Source organism: Vanessa tameamea, chromosome 18 (assembly GCF_037043105.1).
Source record: "Vanessa tameamea isolate UH-Manoa-2023 chromosome 18, ilVanTame1 primary haplotype, whole genome shotgun sequence".
Taxonomy (NCBI): Eukaryota; Metazoa; Arthropoda; class Insecta; order Lepidoptera; family Nymphalidae; genus Vanessa; species Vanessa tameamea.
This window is the reverse complement of record NC_087326.1, coordinates 9665727-9678633: the sequence shown is the minus strand read 5'-3', so window position 1 is coordinate 9678633 and position 12907 is coordinate 9665727. Positions and strand designations below refer to the sequence as shown.

The following is a 12907-nucleotide window of genomic DNA, read 5'->3' as shown; positions in this document are numbered from 1 at the left end:
CATCAGTTAAGATGCAGGCGTTCTAACTACTGGGCCATCTCAGTTCGGCATATTACTCAATACGAAATTATATTAATGATAAGTTCGCATAGTACCTATTTGTTGATTTCAAGACAGGATATATAAAATTTTTCATCGTACTTTACTGTTATTCTGTAATAAAAATGGTGAAAAGGAGAAACTACTGCGTTTCTTCTCGGTAGAATATTACTTTCAGAACCGGTGGTACCTTTACATTTAGATCTACACTGTACCATGACGATTCAAGAGTACTTTTATGAGTCTACTTTAATAAATAACATTTTGATTTTGTTTTCAACTATTAAACAGTTGGACAATTCTTCAAAACACTTCGAGTTCATTCAACCATTTCCTTATGATTCCTCTACCGCTTAGCAAGATTTAAAGTATAAACGCAAATTGGACACTTTTATGCATTCCAATATATAAGCAATTTCGTACATTTCGAAACCGGAAAATTGAATTTTATTGTTTAAGAATTGTCTTTTTTTTTTTTTTTCTCTTCGGGCAAATCCCCCATTAACAAAATGTTAAATACTAATTTGATTCAACGCGTAATTTGATTCTTATGCCTAAAAAAATATCAAAATCAAAAGACATTTTATTCCAGTGGGTTTTTACAAGCACTTTTGAATCGTCATTTGACAAACTATATTAAGTGAAGCTACCACCGGTTCGGAATGCAAATTCTACCGAGAAGAACCAGCAAGAAACACAGTAGTTACTCTTGTTCAACATTTGAAAATACAAGGTCATGTTAGTTAAACACAATTTTATATGTATGTAATATATCCTGCCTGGAAGTCAAAAAGCATTAACTCCACGCTTCCTTCCAGTAGCTAACTTATCGCTGGAGGTGTGCCCTACGTGGAACGCGGAAAGACCGATTTTGTTCCGCGAGGATAGATGGAACCTCTGCCTGCGAGCAATCGTGTCGGCGATGCACCGTAGGGAATCTGCGTGGAGCACCTTAGCTTCCTTTTGAGAGACCTTCCAAAAGGTCCAAAATGAGACAGCCGAGCAGGAACAGGAAATGGCCCGCACTCTCTCCGATCTGAGCCCAAAACGCTCATCACAGTGATTTTAGTAAGTACAAATCCCACATAACCCGATTAAAAATGGACCCGGGCGACTTTCTATCTTCAAGCGCGCAAAAAGAAGTAGTTAGCTTCAAAGGTGTTATATCCGGGTTTAAATCCGTAAACCAATAAAAGTTATTGTTAATAAAGATACCAGTAGCAGCCTGAAGATTTGGAAGCTGACAGTATTTAAATCGATATTTTATCTTATCGGATCATGAAAATGAGGGAAGGGATCTATGGTTATCCAAAATTTTCTACTGTAACATCTCCAGCCGCTATATAATGTATGAATTTTGATATTTCTAAGTAACAAATGAATAAGTTTCCTTTCGCCAATGCAGACAACAACACGACGCGTTAAATATATATTTGTTAATTTTTTTTATCGCTATATGATAGTCTCAAGTGTTATTTTATCTATTTATACATTATCTTAAAAGTAAGCGTCACTTTGACAATAAAGCAGGCGTAGATTAAATAAATTAAAACGCATAATTTGTAATACAATATTAGATTTAGTACTTGGTTTTGGATATATTCATTATTCATATCTTAGGATATCATATACTATAATATATACAATATTATAAATTAGACTGAAATTATTGAGTACGAAACAGTTCTAATTGAAAAAAAAATAACAAAACAAATACTTCGAAATAAAAATAAGAATTGAATTAAGATGCTTGATGAAAACTAATGAATGAAGATGCTTAAAGTGTAAACATTAACTGTCTAAAACAAGGACATACATATACATCTCGTGTACAATCAGTCAAGGTCATTGAACAGATATTTATTTATATATTTATCGTTAAACGTACCGTTTCGTGTAAAGAGAGCTCCGAACTCGCTACAGTAAACACTTCAGTACTATCGGTCGGCGTCATTTTTACACTCACACAACCTAACGCGCCCATTTCACTTCACACATGCAAATAATTGAATGAAAATGACACACACACTCACAAACACTCACACGTAAAAAATATTAATTAAAATAAATTAAAAACATGTATTTCGGTTCGTCATTGTGTGTCTACTTGTGATATTGTTGTAAGACTGACATGACAGTATGTTGCGTGTGCGCAGCCCGCGGTGGAACAGATATAAGTCGCTAGAAGAGACAACGGTGTTTTAATAACGATTTAATTGTTAGTCGTAATATCTTTAATAAATATTATAAATTATTTTCGTTTACAAATTAATAAATTGTATTGAAAATTTGAATATGTAATACAAGAAAATAACAATATCTCATATATATACAGAAACTCTTGAATTGGAATGTATATGGCTCAAATATAATCAAATCATTATAAAAAAACACAAAATGTATTTATTCAAAGAAAAAAATGCATGCGATTCAGTACATTTGGCAGAAGTAAAACAATTTTACTTCAAAAATGTTACACTATAACTTTAATATAACCACATCGAAAGAAATTAAAATTTCTCCAACCATAAAAACTATCAGTGTAAATGAATTGTTGTAATGACCACTTCCGTAAGCCAATCATCCGTGTCAACTATCTCCAAGTATGATTCAGACACGCGAACGAGCAAATCGTATCATTCGAGCGTGTTTGTCAGTCTGTAGGTCACGATTAATGTTTTAACATTCAATATACGTTGAGGAAAACTTTTTACTTAAACTTACCTGTTTTTTCGAAACTGCTGTTGGTTAAGCAAATTTAATTTAAAAGGTTTAATATTTTTAAATGTTTTATTTTAAACGTTACGTATGTTAACGTTACAATACAACTCGGCTTGAAAATTTAACTTTAAAAAGACGTTAAATTGCCTTAATAGTGACTTAGTATATTTTACAGAAGTGAAAGTTCGTATCAGAAACGTTTTATCAAAAAATGTTGAATTTAGAAACCTTAACGAAAGTCGCTCTAAAAATGTAACTTCAAAAATCAAATGGCAAAAATATATGAAATATTTTTATAACTTTTCTAGAATCATGAAAGATACTAAAATATGTCATATTATATCGAACGTGTGGTAGATATCGTGAACAGATGTCCTGACTATCTTATATTGTGTTCAAAGCGATTGTAAACTGACCTCCAAGAACCATTTTAGACGAATCAGTTTCACATTGGATTTAGATTTGCATAAGGCTAAGAATAATTGGACAACATTACGTGCACTCTTGTTGAGACCCACAATAGATTCCGAACTGTGAATGTTATGCATATAATCACTTATAATAAACGCAACGGTACGCGGAATATAATTTTTTATTGTTTTATTTTATCAACCTTACAATTCAAACAATTTAATTTTATCATTAATTGATTCATTCTAAAATTAAATAATTAATGATAAAATTAATAATTCATTAACAAAATATGTATTTATTCAAAATCACTTTTTATTTCCAAGCTACTATAATAAAGGCTTATTTGACTACCTCTTTGATTTAGTGGCTAGATGAAAAATTCATAATGTTAAGTTTTTTCCTTACTATTTCATTCATTTATAATTTGTTGAAATTCTCGGCTTTTCTCTACTATAGTATGCATGTAAACCTTCGTCCAGAATCTTTTTATTGACGAAAACCGCATTAAAATTCGTTGCCTAGTTTAAAAGTAACTAAGCGCGTAGATGGCGAGAAGCGACTTTGGTTTATACTATGAAGATATTGGATAAAAGTCTACTTGCTCTTGCGAACTGAATAGCTACAATTGTCGTGCGTAAATCGAATACCCATTGTTTGTTAATTCATTATAATAAATTTTGTTCAATGTAGATTAAGAGAATTTCATCTGATATTCGTCATGACTCACAAATATCCACAGACAACAGTACCGTACAAATACGGTAGATCATGTTTGGTTATGACGCTTATAGAATATAGAGCGTTAGAAAATTCTGCGAAAGTTTCTAAACTATGATAATTAACTAAATACAAGTAATTTAAGAGTCCGAAGCAATGTGATTCTTCGAGAATTCTCTTCTGATCTCACACGTGAAATGGTGAGCACCGGCTTTAGTTGATACGCCATTTTTATTCACGTATCCTATAAATAATAAAGTTAGGGTCGTCAATGTCGCATTCTGACAGTTCGCGCTTGTGTTCCACGATGAGTTTTGAATTTATTCTTACAGATTACACTGCTGGACAAAAACTTTCATAAAATTAGCGCCGTAATAAATTTCAAGCATTCCTTGCCGCCGATACACGTTAAAGTTTCCTCTGAAGATTGCAAGTTCAAAATCGAGTTGAAGAAAAGTGGCAGAGTGGTCAAGGAAAAAATTCCGAACCTTCTCCTTAAAGGAAAGTGTAAGCACAGGCACAAGAGACTTGACATCTTAGTTCCAAAGTTGGTGGCGTTTTCGCAATGTAAGAATTATTAATTCTTACGGCGATGATCATTTACTATCGATGGTAACTATTTCTTAAAGGTATTACGAGATGTCCGGTGTCAATTGTAAACTCTTTTCAATAATTTTTTATTTTATTTTTTTTAGTTTCAAGTGTGACGTTTTACAAATCAATAAGTTTCATTTCAAATAATGTCAAAACTTTATTAAATTAAAATCGATTTGAGGATACAATTTGTTACTATATTTTAAAACTCTTCTATTATTATAGACTAACAAACCATCTGTCTACAACCATCCTATTGGCTAAATTTGAACATTTCTACACGTTCGTGTCTTCCCATTCGTGAAAAATCGGTAGAATTAGAATATTGGGTACTGCTACTGCACAAAATAAACCTAACCTGGAACATTAAAAATATACAGAAATTATTTAACATCCAGGTTACTAATTGGATTACTAACGATGAATATACCAGAGATCAAACCGTACGAAGAACTAGCGATTGACACATTGGTTTCCGTGATGAACAGAGCGAAAGAGACGCTTGGGGAGCGCCAGACCCTAAAACAGCTTGCGAGTAAGTACCTTTACGTACTAGCACGTTCACATTGCTCTTGTAAAATTGTCATAGATAATATTTAATATGTAATATATTTCTATGATAAATAGCTTTCACCTAGCTTCGTCTGCATATCCTGTTTTAAGTATAAGGTATAAAAAGTAGCCTATGTCTTCTCCTTGGGGCTCAAGCTTGCTTGGTACCAAATTCCATGAAATTCGGCTCAACGTTTTGTCCGTGAAAGCGTAACAGAGCTACTTTCCCGTTTATAATATTAGTATAGATTTTACTATATAATATTATACAGTCGTAAGTTTGAATAGATGGCTGTTTGTTATACAATCACGTTAGACGTCTGAACGGATCTAATTGAAATTTGACACAGATATTATAGTATGGCAATTTTCTAGCTGCTTCAAATAAGTATTAAAATAGCAGATTGTTTTACGCTTTGAATAGTAATAATGCAGTTGCGATGTAGAAAATACATACGAATTGTGTCTTATTTTATTTATATATAACTATACTATCTGCCAGAAATGTATATGTTTAAAATTTGGTACAAAACAATAGCGTGAAACTGATACAATAATGCGGGCGCTATCTTTAACAATATTCGAAAAGAAAATATATTTTTTTTAATCTGCCTTGTTCTTTTCTTTAAAAACCTTTTTGTTTTAAGTTTGTTACTACAAAATAATCTAATTTTATTATACGGCTGGCAACATTATGGCCATTAATTTTCAATAAATATCTCAAATTCATAGGACATTAATTAATTTTCATATAAAAGTTTTTAATTATAAAGCTTCTACATTAATTGAATTCTAAATTAGGGAATTTAGAATTCCATTCCAAAAAATTGAGCTATTTTCAACATAATGCGTTTCAATCGCTTTGATCCGTTAGTTGAGGAAACATTTACGATATTCTAAGTATATAGTGTTAAAAAACTTTGATGCTGGAAAAACTACGGAAGGAAAACATTAATCAAGTATGAATTTCAATGGTAACGATGGTGTTTAAATTAAATTAATAATCGAAAATAATCTTTATTAAGAAAAAGTTGATAATGAACAAACGGATGTGGTAAGCGTAATCTATAAAAGATTTATCTGGTAGTGTAGAATTGCAATATGCGGCTTCGTTGGTTTGATAACTAGCTTATAACGCTGTAGGTATAGAGGTTCTATATTAATAATCTAGATCTGCTCAGTAATGCTTTCGGTCTCAAATCTCTCTTTTGTAAAAATTAAAACAGATTCAATATCTGCAGCATTACCCTAAAGTAATATGCCATATGACATAATACTGTGAAAATAACCAAAATATACTAGACGAGCGGTATCAATATCAATTAGTTGTCGAACTTTTCTAACCGCGTATGCTGCGGAGCTGAGTCTTCCTGTCAGGGACGATAAATGAGGACTCCACTGAAGTTTGGAATCCAATGGTGTTCCCAAAAAAAAACGTAGTATCGGCTACATCAAGACGGCCGCCATTTAAAGATATATTATAATTTTGCTTTCTAACTTTTCTATTGGGTAGGGTAAAAACTATACATTTTGTTTTTTGAGTATTTCTCAGTAGTAGCGTGAAAATTATAACTTAACAGATACCATGTCCCCACTTCGTATGTCTAATTAATTGAGAAAACTATAGTGTAAACATAAGTATGTTTGTAGTATAAATTACATAAATACACACACACGTACAGGTACTCCACACACAGACAATGCACTGCCCACCACGCGATTTTAGGTGTTATGTCCCGTGTATATTTTCCGTCTAAAACACTGGTACACTTACTGTTCAAACAAGAACACGACAGTACAAAGAATTGTTGCTTAGCGGTAGAATCACTGATGAGTGGATAGTACCCATACTATCTGACTCTGTAAACACATTCTACTTGTTCTGTTATTTTAAATCTTCTGAATAAAATAATTGAAATCTAAAGTTATCATCCCATAAAAAAAAATCTTAATTTTCCTTTCACATTTTAGATAGCCGTGAAGTCATGACACCTCCAGTTAAGGTCCACCTTACAACACTGAAGTGTCCGTTGGTGATCACAAGTGAACAGCTCCTCAAACACACTATAGAGAAAAAGTGGCGATTGACCGAAACATTTATGTATCAACTGACATACAAAGGCAGTTCAAAAGACGACTGTTCACAGTATTACTATTTTGAGGTAAGATTACGTTGATTCAGAATAAAGTCTATGTTTCCTCAAGCAATAAGAAGAACGTACGGAAGCAATCATGACTCAGTTTTTCGATTACGAGATTAGTATTTACTGTAATGTACCCAAATTGATATGTAGTATCAACTGGTTGTATGGTGCCTCTGTGCAAGCCTTTAAGGGTTAGTCCCATCCACTCATTGTATTGTTATGTTCTGGGTGGAAAGGTAACTGAGCCATTTTAAAGATACAGGGGACATAATATCTCATGTCCCAAGATTTCATAGCGTATTCGCGATGTAAGGAATGGTTAAAATTTCAGGTCTATGGGCAGTAGTAACCAATCAGGTGATCCAGAAAAAAATATTTCATAAGTATAATTTATTACTTCAATGAAAAACAACTTCGAATAGAATATTATGTTTGTCTACATAACATGTTTAAAATTGGCATTTTCTAATTTCACATTTATCTTCAGGCAGTGTTCAGCCAGCCTACCGCTGCGTATCCAATTCCTCAGGCAACTGCATCAGTATTCTTCAGAGTTGAAGATAAGCACATCGAGCCTCTGGAAGGCAGAGGCGTTCCCGGGGTGGGTGTGTTATTTTTAAAATATGAACGATTGAATGTTTGAATGAGAGTTAGTCAACTGCTATAGGTACGCGCTTGGTTCCTACACCCTCATAATCCGATGCTACGGCAATTCCGACAAGAAAAGAGACCAGTTACCACGATACTCATAAGGAAGTCTATGAAGATATATACAGTCTTTAACCATCCTCATATTTATTGACAACTCAAGGCTATATATTTTCAGTATAAGGTGACTTGGAATATTTTGTCATTTTAACTGGATTCCACCAGCTACTAATTACATTGTAATAATACAATTTGAAAACAAATGCTTTTTTTGTTTCCTATATTATTTTCATTTGTGATATCATGATATTCGAATGAATTTATGGAAATATTTTAATACATTGTTATATTCCTGTACCTGACGTCTCTATAATTTTAGGAAACTCAAGTATTGGATACCAATCGCAAATCAATTACTACGTAGATAAAAAAAAAAACTGTAAGGAAACATTTTTAAGCTGTATTTATAATAATGGTTTTAGATGACGTTCAGAATCGAAGGTCACCGGGTGGATCACGACGTGCGCTTCGAAACTTTAATAGCTGATTGGATACTCGCTGTCATTAAAATGAAGATCAAATTTTTCCAAAGAATCGAACAGTTAAGACTTTTCTAAACATGTATTACGAGATCTAGATTAAATTTTAATACATACATTAAATATTTATTTATAATTAGACTTATTGACATAATAATTTATTACTTGTTTAATAAAATACGAACGTTTATCTCATATAAGTAACGATATTTAATTGGTTGTACCGTATTATGCAAATTAATGTCGTAGAAAAAGCTCGGTGAATTATAAAGACCGCGAATCCAATTCGGAACGAAGCTATTCCTTCGAGTTTCGGTTCAGGGAACCAAAGTTACCGACATAGCTCAAAGGATTAGCAGGCGAACCATAATTGGCAGGACACATGAGCCACAGAATGTGCCGCAGAACAGACTGGTTCTTGATCGAGCCTTGTGGCGTTCCATAGGAGAGATATATGTGCAGCAGTAGATTCACGAGATGTTGATGATATTTATTTGAAAATAGTATAAGTATTCAATTCATAATTGATTTTTTAATTAAGAAACAGCAATATTCAATGAGAACTTCATATCTCATTAAAAGAAATATGCTGAACATTGATTTACAGAGATATATACACTTGTATAGTTTAAATGTTACTATTATTATAGTCGAATGTGAATGTCATTTATCTTTCTATATAATATATAAAACGTTCTATCATTTTCTGGAATAGTTGCCTACTGTTTGCTCCAAAGCAAAACATCAACATAATTATAAGTATGCACATTCTTTACATTCCGAACCGGTGGCAGTTTTTCGTGTAATACAGTTGCATACAATGACGATTTCAAAGTGTTTATAAAAGCCTTGAATAAAAAATATTTTGTCTCGTGCAAAACTGGACGAGGTGATTGGATTAAATATTAAAACGATATAGCTATTATTAGTAAGGCAATGAAAAAAAAACGCTTAAAAATGATTCAATCTGCATTCTCAGAAACATAGAGCGGATGTCGATAATTTATTTAAATCAGTTGAATGACCTTGAAAATTTAAGGTTTTATAAGATTCGCGTCGTAAGAAAAAACGTATCTCGATTTTAATCTCTTGTAAGTATTAAATTTATTTAGTATACATTTAAACATAAATAATTAGATCAGATGAGATAGATTAGATGCATAATTAACAATATTTTATGTTTGTATTTTTTTATAAGTTAGCAGACTATCTTTGGGTCCACTTGTGAGTGGTCATCACTTCTTTTCAAACTTCGTTTCAAAAATAACGTTGCAGTAAAATAACTATACATCTAGTATGTTTTGTAGAAGATGTTTCGTTTCGTTTTGTTTTGACAGCTTCTTTTATCACTAATAGTATTAGTTATTCGATCACGTGCGAGAAAGTAGACTGTTATGCAATTGTGCACGTGATGACTCAACTTATCGGATAAATTCTATTCACTATATTCGCGGTTTCATTTCTGTTTTGTTATATTTAACGCAGATTATATTCACGTTATCGAATTTTAAGAAATAGGTTTTTTTTTCGAATAATGTTTTATCTATTAGAATAGTTTTGTGGAACCATGCGACCTTTCCCGGTCTTTCTTTACTCTCTGCCTTTTTCTATTATATACGGTTTATATTTAAATTTATTTTTGTTATTGTTTTAATTTACATTGAATTTTTAATTATTATTTTTTTATTATTCTCAAACGTTGTTGAATTATTTCATTATGTCAGTCATTTAATGCATTATTTAGCGAAGCAAGTTCTCCCATCTGGGTGTTCCACCGAATTCTTCTTTTTTTAACTGTTATTGTAAAAAGTTTGACGATCAAACGTGTAGTCTAGTAATTAACGTCTCCTTTATATTTAGACAATAGAGATAAGTCGCCAAACTGTTCTAACTATGACTTGTGCCTGTAATTAATCAGGTTCAGCATCCTTCTATTTAAAGGATAAGTTTAACGCAGCATAGACCAATGGACTAAAAAAAAACTGTGGAGCAGACAATCAACAACAATAGGTAATTATACTTAATTAAATAATACAAAAGACTTGTATAATAATATTTTACAGTATAAAATTTTCAGGCACAAATGTTCTTGAAAAAAATTTTGGAATGATAAATATGTCATATGGTATCTAAGAATGATCCTGTTACTAATGTGATTTAACATTAAATATAACATATTAATACATGGTTGTAGGGCTTTGTCCTAGTCAGTCTGGGTATGTACCACCCGCTCGTCAGATATTTCTACCGCCAAACAGCGTTGCTTAGTATTCTTGTGTTCCGGTTTGAAGAGTGAATGAGCCAGTGTAACAGGCACAAGAGACATAACATCTTAGGTCCCAGATTTGGTGGCATTGGCGATGTAAGAATGGTTAATATATCTTACAGCGCCATTGTTTGTGGGCGGTGGTGACCACTTACCACCAGGTGGCTCATTTGCTAGTCCACCTACCTATATCACTAGAAAAAATGTGCTCAGTTTAATACTCTATATGTTTTGAATAAATAAACTCAAATAATATAATTCGTTATGTATATAAGGATAATAATATTTGTAGGTCTATCTTATGTTAAGCCGTAGCTATTCATAGAGCACTCTCATCCCATTTGACCTTAGTATATTTGTTTGTTTTCGTTTATTGTCATAACCCATAAAATAAATATTAGTTATAACTAATTAAGAGATTATTTTGTTTATTCAATATTTATTCTAGCGAGGGATAAAACTTAAGGTATTTTCACAATCGAAATAAATATATTGTTTATTCAAGAAGACATTTCAAAACGCAAAACTACCACAGGTGCGGAATGTTGATTCTACCGAGAAGACCCGGCAAGGAACTCAGTAGTTACTGAATAGTTTAATTCGGGACTTTCCTAATGTGGTCTCGTGTATTATTCATCGAGTCTTCTATTGCTTCGTTCGCTTTTATAATTCATCTCATGCTCGGGCGTGAAGGAAAATATCGTAAGGAAACCTGTCAACGCTTGTAAGATAAATTCTGATACATGTCGGTATGCCTAGAAGTGACTGAACTGCAGGGAAAGGATTTATGAGAGGCATTTATTTATTTGTTTTACCTTCTAGTAATATCTTAATACTTGGTTTGGGGGTTTTTGTTGGCTCGCCTGGATAAGTACTGCACACTCATCAGATATTCTACCGTCAAGTAGCAATACTAAAGGTTTGAAGGGTGAGTGAACCGGAGTAACGACTAGCCCAGTCGTTAAAATTTTATACAACGCCAATGTCTGTGGGCAGTGGTCACCACTTACCATCAGATGCCTTATTATTTGTGATATTTGCTATTATTTTATTTATGATATTTGCCTTTCTGCCTATTGATGTAATAAAGAAAAGATAGACTACAACTAGGTATATTAATATAAGAAAAGATTATTTAGGTCACGGCACAATAAAAAAAAAAAAAAGTGAAATAAAATAAATAAAAAATAATAATAATAATATTTAAAAAAAAAATAGGAAAGAAAATATAAAAAACGAGATTTGGTATGTAATGATTCAACAAATATATAGTTAACAAGACTGTTACGTAATTGAGTGTGTTTTGTTGGTTATGAAATATAATTATTCGAATTCAAGGTCATAGGTGTCTGGTACATGTCTTAGTGATCGTGTAGAACGGTTATCAAACCGCTAATTAATCGCATCGGTGATTTTAATTGCGTGTGATGTATTGAAGGTGCTTAATAGCTTTTCTTTCGTAAGTCGTTACGATATTAATTATTCAAATTACAACTCTCTATTTGATAAGCAGATATGAAATAAACTATTAGTGGCTCGTAAATCAAACTTAAGTTTTAATTATGAATTATACGAATAAATTAAATGTAAGTACTTTATAATGATGATGGAAAATCGTGAGGCTACCTGCACGTGATGGATGAGAATCTGTCACGCATTGGTGCAGCGTGGTTTCGAATATCCTCCTTAAAAGAAATAGGAGACCTTTTCCCTACTGTGGTACGTTAACAAGCTGTTAAATTTGTACTATAATTTATGAATTTAATAAATGAACGGGTACGTCAAAACAATCAGACTGTAGTTAGCAAAAATTGAAGACTGTATAATTATGTTATTATTTTGTATATTTTTAGTGTTTTATACGATATTTTATTACTTGATCATTATATTTTTTTTAATTAACATGTATTAACAAATTATTAAAATATTCGTGTCTGGTTCCACATTATGTTTTTGTCCCATTTGCTGTTGAACCACTTGGACCTTGGAGCAGTAGTGCAAAAAGCTTCATTAAAAGTATGACACCTCGCCTTATTGCCTCCGCTGGTGACAGGTTCGTTTGGCGTTTCGGCCCAGAGGATCGGAATTGTGATTCAACGGTGAAATGCTGCTAGCATTCATGCCACCATTCCACGCAGTCATCATTTACACAGTCTTCATCATCAGCCCACATTCGTCCACTGCTGGACACGCTTCTCCAAATGCACGCCACTGTGGTATTTCTTCGGCAATAATAATAATTGTCTTTCTTAATTATTTGCACAGTAACTATT

The 12907-nt window shown here is 32.4% G+C and overlaps 2 protein-coding genes across 2 annotated transcripts in view; one reads left to right on the top strand and one right to left on the bottom strand.

Moving 5' to 3' along the window:
* The window catches only part of LOC113398522 (phospholipid phosphatase 2-like), a 34463-nt gene extending 32293 nt beyond the window's left edge, over nucleotides 1-2170 (bottom strand). The window contains exon 1 of the mRNA XM_026637296.2: nucleotides 1928-2170. Within this exon, the coding sequence (XP_026493081.2) occupies nucleotides 1928-2023 (96 nt within the window). The 5' untranslated portion in view covers nucleotides 2024-2170. The remainder of the gene's footprint in view (nucleotides 1-1927) is intronic.
* A 2735-nt stretch (nucleotides 2171-4905) lies between these two features.
* Nucleotides 4906-8489, top strand: LOC113398609 (uncharacterized). Its single transcript, XM_026637428.2, has 4 exons — nucleotides 4906-5020; nucleotides 7009-7199; nucleotides 7669-7782; nucleotides 8312-8489. Exons 1-4 carry the CDS (start codon nucleotides 4906-4908, stop codon nucleotides 8444-8446), a joined length of 555 nt encoding a protein of 184 aa, XP_026493213.2. The 3' UTR covers nucleotides 8447-8489.
* Nucleotides 8490-12907: the final 4418 nt, after the last annotated feature.